We start from the raw sequence: 14,638 nt of genomic DNA on the forward strand, positions 1-14,638 counted from the left end.
GCGAATTTTGCTCGACAGACGTGGACAAGTGTGAACGTACGGCGATTTTTTTATTCTAATTGTTCCTCATTTGTTGTTAAACTTCGAATCGGATAATAAAAGATCTCCATGGCATCAAATTAACACGCGTCATTAGGGAAGCGAAGTTTGCTTGCAGCTTACTGCCAGTCGGACGCGTTTTGTACTTCAATTTGGTGGCATCACAGATGATGGCTAGAACAACCAGAGAACATCTGACCCCCAGACTCTGCTGCTGACCTCTGTCACTAACATCTTATCGCGTACTGACATCTCCGAGGCTGCGTTCACTTCCCCCAAACTTTTCAAATTTTCCATTACATCGAAATCATATCGAAACATTAAATATAGTAAATGATCCATGCATGGAATAGTAAATAAAAAACTAATTGCATAGTTTTGATGTACGTTGCGAGACAAATTTATTGAGCCTAGTTAGCCTATAATAGGGCAATATTTACCACAAACAAACGAAAAATGCTACAGTGTACTTGTGATATTTTCTACCAGATTTTGGCGGATCTAAACACACCCTGATTTGTAAAAGTACTAGAAAAGCGAGATATCTGCTGCAAGGTGAGTCTGCGATGCCACCAAAGTTTCTGTCACGGCCATCATCGTAATCAGTCGGGGTTGTGCTGTTTCCTCTGTGATTGTAATCAGAACTGCATGGCGTCGCTGTGGAGCATGCTGGGGCAGGCGGCGAGCGTGATGCAGGTGGCCGGCGTCGACGGGTTCGGGATAGCGTCGATGATCGCCACGACGGCGCGCGCGGCGAGCCGCAACAAGGATCTGTGCTAGCTGCTCGCGAACAAAGTCGAGGTCGTCGGCGACCTGCTCAGGGAGCTGCAGATCCCGGAGCTGAGGCGGCACCGGTCGACGCGGCGGCCGCTGGACGAGCTGCGCAGGGCGCTGTTCTGCGCGTACATGCTCGTCTGGTCCTGCGGCCAGCAGCAGCGGAACACGAGCCAGATCTACCAGCTGTGGAAGAGCGCCGACATGGCCTCGATGCTCCGGCAGGCCCAAGACGAGATCGACGGCTACATCATCCTCATCCCCATGATCACTGCCGTCGCCTCCCTCAGAGCCTGGGTATCTTCTCTTCTGCATCTCTACTATCAATTCTCCATCGGATTTCACTACACGCTCTATTCTGCTGGCTGTGGCTAGTATTTGTTATGTTAATTTGAAACCGTCAAAAATTCGCTTCACATATTTAGTTAGACAATGAAATGTAGTACACTGAAGTGAACAGGTTTATACTCTGTTCTCATTGACTCCTTTTCACCAAGGTTAGCATTGGCCTGTTTTCCTTTTGCAAGAACTAGCAGTACACATTTTCCTTTTTCATGTGAACGTCTTAATTATTTCTCAGCTAACAGGGTACTCAGGAGGTTCAAGACAGCGTGACAAATGATCCGGCACCAGCATTAAGGTCGTTCAAACTTTGTCTTTTCATTAGCTGCATGCATATAGTTTATTTTGGGATGACCTCACTTAGAGCTTGTACTGAAAACTTGCGGGCCTCACTTATCTATTGAAGAAGTTACCGAATCGCCCACACATGAGATGGAACGACTGCCAATAGGTCGCTTTGCAATGATTCCAATTTGTTGCACCTTGCACTATGTTTTAGCTCAAGAATTCACACTTTGCACCACCTTTTTTTTTTTTTTGCCTTGAGTGACCTTGGGCCCATAAGTGAGTCACATATATAGACAACCCAAAGGTTGCCACTGTTAAGCAATTTGATGCAATTGCACCCAGCTGAGTCCTGAGTGGGTACAAGACCTGATGCAGTAGCAACATTAGAAGATGGTGTAAAAGAGTAGCTGATGAACTGATTTTTTTTTAAGAAAGTAGCTCATGAACTAGCGGAGCTAAAGAACGATGCATTGTGTACTGACCAATTTGAAGAAAGTTTGATGTCTCCCGCCAAATTTTGCCTATATTTTAACTTTGGCAATCAATATAATTTTTATGAACATTTTTACTCGGTTTCTGAATATGGTGCAGCTAGAATAGCCTTCAAAAGTAGTTCCATGTGTTACAACTTCACTAATTATATTTTCATCCATTCTACGCTAATAATATAGTTAAAGAGGTTATGCTGGCATCCGCGCGAATGTCCCAAATGATGCGATTTTGTTACGCAAAGAGTACTAATTAGTTGTTTTACCATCATGCCAGTTTGAAATGTTACAAGTAAAATACTGTCAAAAGATATATTTTTTTAGCATCACTCCGTTAGGTTTAGCAAAATATTAAAACACTATTTCATGATTAAAGTTCCATTCGGAGATCCTGCAGAAACTCCAATTATTCATGATTAAGTGGTTTGATCTGATGAATGTAGAACATGAACATGTGGGGGACCTGGTGTCGATGATTGAGCAAAGCGCAGGCACCGCACGCCACAACAGAAATCAGTGCCAGCAACTCGCGCGGCAAGCCCGAATCGCCGGCGGCGGTCAGCTAGTAGGGGGGTTGCTCGATGCGCAGGCAATGGAGGGCCTGGAAGAAACTCTCTTCCGTGCATACATGCTCGTTTGTTTCTGCGGCCAGTACAGCAGAAGCCAGCTCCGCCAAATGTTCACGGGAGCAGATGTGGACTCTGTGTTTCGGCTGGCACAAGACGAGATCATCAGCAGCCGAATCAACCTCATGGTCTCTTCCAGATAATCCTTTTGCTCTCTACCCTTTTTTTCAATTCAACAATTTTGAGCAGTCTGTTTTCTTCACATGATTTTGGGCAGTCTTTGTCAGTACATAGATAGTCGTCAGACATTGTTCTAGTGGGTGGGGCCAAACTAGGAATTATTGTTTTAGAAACTTTTTTTTACAATGGTTGCAAAAATATGAGAGCCGTCCATTCAAAGCAATCGGACGGTCCAAAGATAGAAAATACATATATATAGGTGCCTAAAAAAATTACCAAGAGGTACCCAAATTGGGACCAAATCCAATTTAATTGTTTTTTCGTAATTAAGAAAGGGTATACAGATAATTTCACGTGGTTATTTGGTATGATGCCCAGGGGCCTATCGCGCATGCTCACGCCGCTCAACCGAAGGTCGTTGTTATCATGGCCGGCGACCACGCGCCGTCCTACCTCGTCAGCGCCATTGCCAAGCCGCTCCACGCCGCCCCCGGCACAGGCGACGCTGAGGCAGAGGGCGTGTAATACCCTATATTTTACGAGTTATTAAGTATCTGTAAGAGATATAACGTAAGCTAAATTAACACTTGAGCTTCATAGGTTTTAGGTAAGCTAAGCGAGAAGTTCAACATGTCTTCAACGTGCTTAATTTGGCGAGCATTGCTAAATTTTTATTATCATAGCTATCATAATAATGCATGTATATGTTGCTTAATTAAATATTGTAAACTGGTCGGCCATAATGTGGAGGTGGCCTAGGAATCGTTAAAACGTTCATGCTGGACGGCATCCATTTACTTGTATTGTTGGGTAGAGAATTTTTTGGAGCAGATTTGTCTTACTGTGGGCCCCACAATGAAGGTGTGGATATCAGTCTTCTTGCACGTACGTGTATAGCTTAATTGCGAGCATTGTGGGGCCCACAGTAAGATAATAAAAAGAAAATTACCTGAGTACGTATATGCCGAGTGCTACTGCTCGAAGTAATTAAGCTAAACATCTATATAGTGTTAATCTAAATATATGATTATAGTATGAAGAGGGCCTATGATGTGCATAAATAAACTAAGGAAAAAGAGTGAATAATAAGAACATCAGGCAGTGCAAGCATTTTTGCAAAATGATCGAGACTCGCAGGATCTAAACCATTCACGCACACAATCCGGCGGCTGGAAAAGTGGGCGACGTGGCCACGCTCCCCGATCAGCTTTTGGACCCAGGTTTCGTGTTATAAGATAAGATAAGATAACATTAGATTCCCACTCGTTTATCTGAAATTCCTGCCATCCAAACACAAACAGGGAGGTGACAATCACTGAAAATGGTTTTACATGAAGCCTCTTTTTTTTCTAAACCAGTTTTTAGGGTCTGCTTGATATTCGGGTATCTAACCTTTAGTTCCATTAAATTAGATGTTTAGATATCAATTAAAAGTATTAAATATAGCCTAATTACAAAACTAATTGCATAAATGAAAGTTAATTCACCAGAAAAATTCATTAAAACTAATTAATTCATCATTAGCATATGTTTACTGTAGTATAACATGGTCAAATTATAAACAAATTAGGTTTAATGGATTCCTCTCACAAGTTAGCTTTTATCTGTGCAATTAATTTTATAATTAGTAGTCTACATTTAGCACTCATATTAGTGTCCAAATATCCCATGTGACATGGACAAATTTACTCGAGATGATCCAAAATTTACAATGCTGCCATGGGAAGACGTCCCCCTTTTTCCATGATACAGGTCATTGACGAGGCCGTGTCCATGGACTGAATTGAAACGTCCAGAAGGGACGGGGCACGGGAGCCTCAAAGGAATCTGGGGCTGGTCCCCACAGCGTCCGCGACGGCGACGGCCGGCGCATTTATGCTGTTCAAACTGGCAAAGCTAGCGGAAGCATCCATTTTTTTCGGCGAACGTGCCTGTGAGCGCGTGCTAGCACGTATTTTATTAAGAATAAAACAATTCGATCGTTACAAATTTTAATAGACATAGACTATTAAAATAAAAATAGAGCACTAACAAATAAGTGACAGAGGATCCTAGAAACAACAAATAAAAACAGCAAGAATAGCATAGAGGAGCCACCTGAACCTACCAACCAAACCATGACCAAATGATTGAATCTGCTAAGAAAAACTACAATATCAAGGGCGCAAAGGTCTACGGCACAACTAAGGTGGCAAAGCATCCACCTGATCGACCAACTATGGCGGTAAAGCATCCGCCTAAAGTGAACTCCAACCAACACGACGCCAGCAGCAAAGCATCCGCCAGAGCAGAACAGCGGCAAAGCATCCACCGGACGACGACCAAAGCACCCCGAACGATGCAGACAAAGCAGCACGAAGGCAGATCCAGAAGCAGCAACTCTCTGAGAAGAGCCGGTGACCACCACCAGTGAAGCTTCCAAAACGATGCCTCCAGGAAGGGAGCGACGCCACAAGCGTCGTCATCGTCCGACCAATATGGTCAAGGTTTTCACCCAGAAAACTCACCGGAGATAAGGGAACAGAGGGGAAAGAATGACGCCTTCAAGAAGGTAAATGGTGCTCGAGGGCGTCGCCGTCATTGGTCCATAGGCAGACCAAGGCTTTCGCCTCCCCCTGTTCCCAACCCAAAGCCAAAGGCCGACACGATCACAGGTCCTGGTCACCGAGGCGCTGAAGAACTGCCCCACAGGCTGAGTGGCCGCGGACACGACCACCAGCACCAGAAGCGGCAGCGGTGGCATGGTCACAAGCCCCCCAGCCACCGAGGGCACCACGCCCACCCAAGCTGCCGGCGCACAGCATAACGTGGCAGACGGCCACGGGCCACAGCCCCCAGTGGCGGCGGCGGCGTAGCCACAGGCCCCCCGGCCGCGGAGGGCACAACGCCTCACTGCGAGCGGTGGAAGCTGTGGCCCCTAGCCATTGGGGAGGACGCGCTCCGCTAGCACCGGAGAGGGCCGCCGGCAGCCCAGAGCGCCCGAGTGGGCATGAACGCCACGACCGGCGGGTGGCGGCAGATCCGCCCGGAGGGTCCACGGATCCGGCGAGAAGAATGCCGGATCCAGCCCCGGTGGCCGGCGGCGGCGAAGTAGCGGCGAGGACAATAGGCTAGGAAGGGGAAGACGGGGGAAGAAAGAAAGGAGGGCGAGCTGAGCCGACTTCGGCTCAGTTCGAGCACCACCGCCGCCGCCCAAATGGTCACCGGCGGCGGCGGCGTCCACCGGAGGCGGTAGGTGGAGACGAGTGTACGGTGGCGCGGGTGTCGCCCCCGTGCCGCCTGGGAGAGAGGGGGGGCACCGGAAGCATACATCAAAGCAGAGGCAAGGTTCCTGCTGGTGGAACCGCGTCGCTGCTTTAAACAAACCAGGGAAAGAAGCTGGAGCCACTAGGAACCTTTGGTTTGTTCTTCGGACCCGAAAAGTTTTCATCACTTTTTTTTCCTTTCGCCCATTCTTTCCTTCGGAGGAGAAGGCATTGCTTGGTGTCAAGTTGGCAGATTGTATAGGGGTGGTGGAATGGAATTGCTTGGTCCAGCTGCCTCCCTTAGTGCTCAGGCAGTAATCATTTGGTCTGATTGAGAAGGGGAAAGAGGGGATGCCACTTTGATTAGGCCTCGTTTAGATGCATGCTGTAAAGTTTTTGAAAGAAAATCTTTTTATATTTAAAGTATTAAGTATAGACTAATTACAAAACTCGTATGTAAATAACGAGACGGATTTAATGAGCCTAAGTAATTCGTCATTAGCACATGTTTATTGTAGCAATTTAGTGTCTAATCATGGCCTAATTAGGCTCATTACATTCGTCTTGTAATTTACAAACAAACTACGCAATTAGTTTTTTATTTCGTTTAGATTTAATACTCTATGCATGTAAGATTCTAATTGGATGGGATGGTTTCGAAATTTTGAATTTTGCAAGATCATGCACAGTGTATACAAAATATTTTGTTTTTCCTAGTCTGCATCCATACGTGAGCACCCGTGTCTGTACTGTATTTCAGAAAAAAAAAACCACGAATCAGAGAGAAACGGGAATTTTTCTCTAATGACAATTGAACATCAGCAAAGCTGCTGTTACAGCGAGACATTTTGACTCCATTAACATTAGAATATCAACAGAACAAAGTATTCCACAACATAAATTACAAAAGGGACAATTAGCACATCACCACCAACCGAAACATGCAGGGATCAACAGCATTACTCAGCGCACATTATGAATTCTGATAGACATAAAGGTCTAAACAACCAGCAAATCACTTGTAATCTAAAAGAGCCACTAGCAAACAAAATGAAGAACAATCACAATCGCTGAGGAAACAAGTCAGTTACTGTTATTTGCCAGAGACCTCCTGTCAGTATTGTTAAAAAAGCTGAAAGACTGAAAAACAACAAAATGCAAGATAGGGTCATAGGGTAACACATAACATTGTACTGGGCACAAGCACAATAGATGCAAGAGGAGCCCCCAACCTTTTTTTATTGGTAAAAACAGAAAAACTGAAGCTCAGTGGACACCGTGTTTAACAGGTATGACAAAAACTAGTTTATAAACATGCAATACATCAGAGCTAAACTGAAGTAACATGGCAACTTCCCCAATTCCACAATAGAATCAGTAAATCAGCTATTGCTTGAAGCAACTGAATCAGCCAGTGGCACCTACGACTACGATCCTCGAGGGCTCAAGCCCCCAACCGCCACTTTCGTTTCTTCCCCCATGTAGGCTTCGTTCTGGAGCAGTAAATCAGCCCTTTGTTCCAGAAATAGCGGTAGCAGCAGGTGACGAGGTGGTGGACAATGCTGTGCGGGCTGGGCGGGGGGCTCTCGACAATGTCTCCGTCGCACGCCGGCGACAAGGCGCCATTGCTGAGGCTGTACTGCATCAGGCGATCCCCTTCTATGCTGTCGCAGAGAACGATGGAGTTCCCGGAGACGGAAGGCAGACCCTTGGAGGAGACGGCCAGGCTGCACATGCCAAAGAAGAGGCAGTTGTCGCCGATGCTCGTCATCAATGGAGCAGCGGCTGGCTCTCCTAGCAGGAGGTCGGCAAGCCTGACAACCACAAGGCGCGAACGGGACATGTCGATGCTGCCGACCACCAAGATCTCCGAGTCACATTCCACAAGCTGCGGCAGGATCATCAGCTTGGATGGAACCGTGGCGATCACCTGTGGTGGTTGGAGTGAAGAAGAGGATGATGAGCCATCGTCCTCAACCTCAAGCGGCGGTGGAGGTTCCAGGCGCAAGATGCTACAGGCTGCCATGGAACCACAGCGTCCTGGCCACGCGGTCCGTGCTCCAGGCCGTGAGCTCCCACCTCCGGTCGCCGGGGGACGCGTGGGCGAATTGGCAGATGTGCTCGTGCGTCTGCACGACCGTGACCGTGCTGGGCGGAGACCCTGCCAAATTACTGCACCATGTGCTCGTCGTCGGCGTCGAGGCGCGGCCGGTGGCCCGTGAGGCGGTCGAGCTGCGGGATGAGGGACGTCAGCGGCGGGAGCTCGCAGAGGTCACCGGTGAAGGGGTGGAGGAGGCGGACGGCGGCGTCCGCGTCGCGCTGTAGGAGGAGGAGGCCCTCGGGGGAGTCAAAGACGCAGTGGTCGGCGAGCAGCGGGAGGCGGACGGCCACGAAGGCGCCCTTGCCGCGGTTGAAGAAGCGGCCGCGGCCGCGGAGCCTGGCGTGGCCCGGGTGCAGGCCGTGGCCCTCGAGGAGCATCGTCCACCACCGCGGGTGGAAGCGGGGGTCCGACATGCCGTGGCCGCGCGGATCCGCCGTGCAGGAGCGCCAGTGGCGGCACACGGCGCAGAAGCGGACATAGTCGAGCAGGTCGCCGGCGAGCACGAGCTCCGCGACGCGCGACACCAGGTCCTCGGGCATCGACGGCCAGGGCGAGGAGGCCGCGGCGCCGGCGGCGCGATGACGCTTGGTGCTGAGCTCGCCGGGAGGCGCGGCTGGCGAGCCGACTGCCTCCGCCGGCCGAGGGCGCCGCCTGCTACCCATCGACGGCCAGGGCGAGGAGGAGGCCGCGGCGCCGGCGGCGCGAAGACGCTTGGTGTTGTGCTCGCCGGGAGATCCGCCAGCCGAGGGCGCCGCCTGCTAGCCATCCGATCCGAAAATCCAAATGGAAAAACACAAACTTTGACTGCTGCGAGCGGAGATCGAAGGATGCCAAGAGAGATGGATGCCCGGGCGGCCATCTCGCAGAAATAGGTGGGCGCCTTCGACTCCGACTCCCGCTGCAGCTCCGGTTTGGAGTCGGAGTCCGATGGCCGCCGCCGCCGCCGCTGCCGCGTCCCAAACGAGTCCGAATCTCGAAACCACCGCCGAATACCTACGACATTTTGTCTGACCGGCTCGACTCTTTGTGCTTAGGTTTGTGTGTGCTAAGCACTGAGTATTTTGCATGCGCCTTGGCGCGCCTAGCTATCATTAGGTTAAAGTTGGACATCATTAATACATATAGACATAGCATTGGCGTTGTATGTCCATATATTATTAGGCATATGTAATAGTACAATTATTTATACAAAAAGCAATACTGCTTATTATATCTTCCAGCGTAGGCAGTGCTGAAGTAAATTCCGTGGAATGGGGAATGGTTGTCCCGCTCCTGACCTGCAATCATTGCAATTTAATTCGAATTAGTGATAAGTTGGTGTTAATTGCAAGGTATCAAGGCAGGAGCAGATGCTGGCAACCTTTTCCCAATTTGGCTCAGTGCTCTAAGCGCATGGTTTTGCTCTATATGGTGTAGTACAATTATTCTTCATGTAAAATACTTTGCGGGCACCTTTATCTTATTTTTTCCGATATAGTTAAATTTCAAATTTATATGTTTGTAATGAAACATTTATCACGGAAGATATTATTTATTTGTACAAAATAGGAATTTAACCAAAGGAGTGCATTTACACATAATGGTACTAAAGCTAGTATCTATAATTTGCATTGAAATTTAAATGCAGAAGTACATATCTGTAGGGAGATTCTACAGCTAAATATTTTATTGGTCCATAAAAAATCGATCATGAAGTTCTTGTGTCTTTCGCGGCTCTTATTACTTGCGGGCCATATAAATTTGTAGATGTATACAAAAACTAATGCTTACTTAGTATAAAAAAAGTATTAAAAAAACTAATGCTAACTTGATTCCTGAAATAAATAAGAGAATATGCCTGATGCTTACTTGTATTAAGTTTTTGTTGGCGCTCCGGGGATGATCTTGCCTTGTTTTTCTTTTGTAATAAAGACTGGGATCACATCTTGTCACTGGACCATCATTTTGTAGATGTACTGTTACTGTATTGCAACGGTTGATCTTGGTCAGGTGATGGTCAGTGGTTAGGAATGGACAGAAATGAGGCATAACGATGTGGTGGTGCCATGCGGTGTGTTGATAAGGAGCAACATGAGTGATATATTGCTTGTGAATGTTGGATGATGCATGGTTTGCAGCGGTCATGGATTTTCATAGGTGGTTTCCATGGCCTTAGGTGTTGTAGCAAGAGCACCAAGAGGATGGGGAATACCAACACTGTTGTAAGCAGCATACCTAGTGTGTTCAAGTTATTTCAGGCCCCAGTTGATGTTCACGCAGCCGTGAGCCCAGGAAACGCAGGTCCGCCACTGCCGCCACGTCTTCTTTGAAAACAAAGAAAGGGAGAACATCATTGGCCATGAATAATACTGTTTACATGAGATTGCTTTTGGCAACGCCTGATAGGTAAAAGTGTGAGTATTAATAGAAAACAAATACATAAGTGCATAGTTGTTTTTCGGTGGACGATATATGTTGCTTGGGACTGCTTGGCCTTGGCTCATATATGCAGAATTTACTATCTTCATAGAGCTGATGTTTCCTAATGTGAAACCATTTATATTCTCTTTGTTGTATAAGTCTGAGGTGGAGTTCCTCGTAGACCCAAAAAAAAAGGTAATTCATGAGGACTTGCGGGGGGCTTTTTTTTAAGGTAAGTTAGAGGAACCTTACCAGACATGTATAAAATGGAGAAGCCAACCAGGAGCTACCTGATCACATGTTTGAAAAGACATCATTTCCATTATGTGCATCTCTGAAATCAAATTATTGTAGAACTTTGTGACCTCTTTGGAAAGAAATGGCATCCATATTAAGCATTAAAAGAAGGCTATAAAAAACTCGGCCGGGTGGGGAAAGACCGCCCCACTGGTATTAAAAGAAGGTTATTAACGCTATCAAAAGGTGATCATACCTTTGATCAAAGCCTGCTAATGCCATCATTGTTTCATTGGTCAATGTTGTCTTATTGTTCTGCTTGTTCTTCGCGACCATTGATGGATCTTTGTTGGGAAATAGGTTATAGGTCAACTGAAAGTTTAGAAATTGGTAAGCAAACAACTCCTAAGTGACGGACATAAAAGAAATGCCAGCCAGTTAAAAAAATTATCTCCATGGTTAGATTCTCTCCAAGTTTCATATTGCGTGTTTTGAGTTTCTGGAAGGAGCTTGTTCACTTGAACTTTTACAAATTTATTTTAAACATTGCAAAGATTAGGCAACATGTTAATCTACACATTTGAACTGGACCTCTCAAAAAATAAGTACCAGAAAATGATATCTCCCTGGCCATGGAAAGTAAGGACAGAGTTAATAAATGTAAGTACCAAAGCTGAAATCAAAGCAGATAGATAAAAAATGCATCATACTCGGAATTTGGAAGAAGCTATGTAAAACAAAATTTAGACTGAACAAATCACTTAACCATCATTGACCTGATCTAGAGCTTACACATTATGGGTGTTCTGGGGTTGAGGCCAAGATTGGATGGGATTTTGGGGTTCGACACAGAAAGAGCATACATAGATTTTTGTTTGTACATAGTGGAAAAGTAACTAAAAGAAGCAGTCAAATTGATGAACAAATGGGCCAGCATCTAAATCAGCCTGCGGCAACAGGACTGCTTATACCATTGAAAAGGAAAGCAAAAGGAAAGGACTGGTCCTGCATAGATATTTTTGCATATTAATACTACTCTTTCAATCTGATAACATACTCGACTCAAAGAACTTTCCGAACTACAACTTATATTGGTAACACATACCATTCTCATGCTTAGGGGAAAAAATAAAAGGAGAAGAATCCAATCTTGAAAAAAAAATCCCATCAGGACAAAAAAAATCCCATCAGGATAATTCAATAGATCGAATTACAACTAATATTTGTGCTTTCCAATTAAATATTGAAAAAAAAAGCTTGTCTAGGGAACAATTTTTTTACCTCAAATTAGTTCATCACATCCAATTTGATTATTTGAGCCTTGTATGTATTATCCTGATGGATCACTTATTGATCTATCACCATGACCATTCAATCAAGCTTCAAATTTGACAGACAAAAGGAAGGAGCAGCATTCTCTAAAGAAATTTCAGCTAAACATCATACTAATCATAGAATCTCATAGAAATCGATCTATTGAAGAAGCCCAATCTTGAAGATTGACAGGAATTACACAGATGAACTAAACTGCGAATTTAGACAAAGGAAATATGGAAGACATGTCCAAGGGATTACCTACGTAGTATTGCAGCCTTAAGATTCCTTCCACAGAAGTTAACTGCGCTGCACTATCGAATTGGAGAGGGAATGGAAAAGGAGTTAATAGTCACTGCCTCAATGGGATGACCCGACGGGACTAACAATGCTAAATATGTGCAATCAACTCACCTAACAGAGAAAAATTAACAGGAATGAAGACAGATTTGTGAAATCCCTAATGTAAGTAGCAGTCCTCTGTAGAGCGAATTGAACTGCAGAATGTAGAACCTGCAAAACAAAGAGATAAATGAAATCATATGTAGAAAAATCATCATGAATTGGATACCGCGGGAGACCAGTAAAAAAGCGGAAAAGAAAATAATCAAGAACATAGAAACGTGGAGCTAGGAAATTTGCACTGCTCCGCTGCTCCACATCTACTCTGCTACCTCGAGCTCGCGGCAGCGGAGATGCCGAGCTCATGGCGGACCACCAGCCGCGGCGGCGCAGGAGGCGACGCAAGGGAGGGTGACCCGCAGGAGCCGCGCTCTTGGGCGAGCTGCACGGGGTTCTACTACTCCGCCTTCTTCTCCAAAGATTGCACGGCAGTCTCCTACCATGGCCGCCTCCCACCGCTCGTCGCCGGACTGGGAACCAAGATCCTGTCCTTGCCGAGCGGCAGGGAGTTTGGTGTCCTCCAAGATGGGGGCCGCCCATCGGCACGCGCCGCCGGCGACCTCCGCGGGCTCCGACCGCGCCGTCGGCCACCCTGCGTCCTGCGGCGTCACCACCACCACCACCGCCTCCCACCCCAGGTGGCCAGGTCCGGCACCTGCATTGGGAAGCACACCCCGTTACTCGTCAAAAATGGGAAAAAATCGAACCTCTGCTTCAAGCCTGGGAGGGAAGGAGGCGATGTCGTGAGTGCGTGGCGTGGAACCACATCTTGAACATGACCTTGGCCTTGCTGCTGTCGACGCCATCACCCATGGGTGGAGCTGGTGCTGCGGCGCCGAGCAGACCTTGAGCGGCATCGGCGGAGCCCGCTAGACGCAGGGCCAGCTGCCGGCCGCGGGGCTGAGGTCGACTCCGCGTGCTACAGTGCCAAGCAGACCACCTGCGCCAGTGCCGGAGGCCGCAACCTGGGAAGGCAGTCGCGGCGCTGTCGCCGGCTCGGAGAGCAGCGGCCGCAAGCCCTCAGGGACGGCAGCGTGGAGTCGAGCGGCGAGGGGGAGGAGCTGGAGGACGCGGTAACGAAAGGGAGGGATGGGGCGCCGCCACAGGTGCCGATTTCCTCGACACGCTGCTACCGCCGTGGTCGCCGCCATCGCCACCGCCGGGGGCACCGCAGATGCAGGGGGAGACCGGAGAGGCGACGGGGAGGAAGATGAAAACTCTGGAAGATAGTTTACTGCTACAGTACTGTGCGGGTAAAGTGAATGTGAACCGCAGATTCATCATCTGATGCTGTTACAAAATTTTATTATCGCGGCCACGCTGGTTGGGCGCGGAGCGGTGCGCGTTCGACATATAGAAATATAGAAAATTAAAAAAAACTCAAAAAAATATAGAAAATTCAGAAAAGAATGGAAGAAGACGAGCAAAATCTTCATGATATCACAAAGCAAATCCAAAGAAAATGAGCAAATACATCCCGTCGTTCTTAAACAAAGGGTGAGCAGTTCCAAATTTGGTGCAAAATCAAACCAAACACGGGAGGTGAAACTGCACAAAATCAATTACAAGAGAATACACAAAAGGGGACAATTCCAATCTTAGCAGAGCCAAACACGTGCAAATCGACCGTTCCAATATGTGTCAATACTACTGAAACAACGAGCACCGAATAGCTGAACTGCCATGCGACTTGGGACCGCTAGCCTCACCGATACCTACAAGGGTCAACCATGAGTTTTTCGACTAGCACAGTACAACTAGTGAAGACAATATCAAGTTCACCTACTGGTGTGCATATGGTACAAAGCTTATCGATTTTTACTGCCTCCTACTTTCGACATATGGTTAGTACTGTGCTACTTTTCAAACCTCGATCAGTTGTGCCGACGACGGACGTGCTTTAATCGATACAGGCGGGGACTTACTTTCCATCTGTTTCATATTCTTTAACCAAACTCTCTCCGCCCGTTCTCCAATTTTCATGCGTTCCATCATTATATCTATTTTGTAATAAGTATTCTATATCTCGTGACTGACAAAAAAATCATTCAACTTCAACTGAATCCTATTTAGCATGACCGTATTAACGATCCAGGGCGATTTCTTTTTCAGAAGAAAAGGGAAAGGAAGGGGGAAAAAGGGAGAAAAAGAATGGCAGCAGCATATGGAGATAATCTGGGCCGTAAACTTAAAGGTATTGGCCCAAACCGACCCAGTTGGCCCATACGTCCAATGGGCTACGCATCGGCCCACTAGTCAGCT

The 14,638-nt window shown here is 47.1% G+C and overlaps 1 protein-coding gene and 1 long non-coding RNA gene across 7 annotated transcripts; one reads left to right on the forward strand and one right to left on the reverse strand.

Moving 5' to 3' along the window:
* Positions 1-551: 551 nt before the first annotated feature.
* Positions 552-3,461, forward strand: LOC120663482. 2 transcript variants are annotated; one of them, XR_005670522.1, is made up of 5 exons: positions 552-594; positions 682-1,110; positions 1,401-1,453; positions 2,375-2,685; positions 3,056-3,461. It is a non-coding gene; the product is annotated as an uncharacterized LOC120663482 (long non-coding RNA). The 2 variants fall into 2 exon arrangements; XR_005670520.1 differs by having other exon boundaries at positions 558-1,110.
* Positions 3,462-7,141: 3,680 nt separating this feature from the next.
* LOC120663490 lies at positions 7,142-13,666 on the reverse strand. 5 transcript variants are annotated; one of them, XR_005670524.1, is made up of 9 exons: positions 13,157-13,653; positions 12,649-13,031; positions 12,389-12,487; positions 12,236-12,288; positions 10,917-11,032; positions 10,676-10,757; positions 10,238-10,326; positions 9,872-9,984; positions 9,115-9,300 (listed from the first exon to the last, which is right to left on the reverse strand). XR_005670524.1 is itself a non-coding variant. In XM_039942322.1 (8 exons), exon 8 carries the CDS (start codon positions 8,683-8,685, stop codon positions 8,092-8,094), a length of 594 nt encoding a protein of 197 aa, XP_039798256.1. In that variant the 5' UTR covers positions 8,686-9,300; positions 9,872-9,984; positions 10,238-10,326; positions 10,676-10,757; positions 10,917-11,032; positions 12,236-12,288; positions 12,389-13,031; positions 13,157-13,663; the 3' UTR covers positions 7,145-8,091. The 5 variants fall into 5 exon arrangements, 2 of the variants coding, with proteins under 2 accessions (XP_039798265.1, XP_039798256.1); XM_039942322.1 differs by having other exon boundaries at positions 7,145-9,300; positions 12,389-13,031; positions 13,157-13,663; XR_005670525.1 differs by having other exon boundaries at positions 10,676-10,713; positions 12,389-13,031; positions 13,157-13,655.
* Between the last annotated feature and the right edge of the window lie 972 nt (positions 13,667-14,638).

Source organism: Panicum virgatum, chromosome 2K (genome assembly GCF_016808335.1).
Source record: "Panicum virgatum strain AP13 chromosome 2K, P.virgatum_v5, whole genome shotgun sequence".
In the NCBI taxonomy this organism is placed as follows: domain Eukaryota; kingdom Viridiplantae; phylum Streptophyta; class Magnoliopsida; order Poales; family Poaceae; genus Panicum; species Panicum virgatum.

Bases quoted from the DNA above. Each gene is read 5' to 3' on its own strand.
- LOC120663490 (XM_039942331.1), bottom strand. From the start codon at position 8,685: ATGGGTAGCAGGCGGCGCCCTCGGCCGGCGGAGGCAGTCGGCTCGCCA.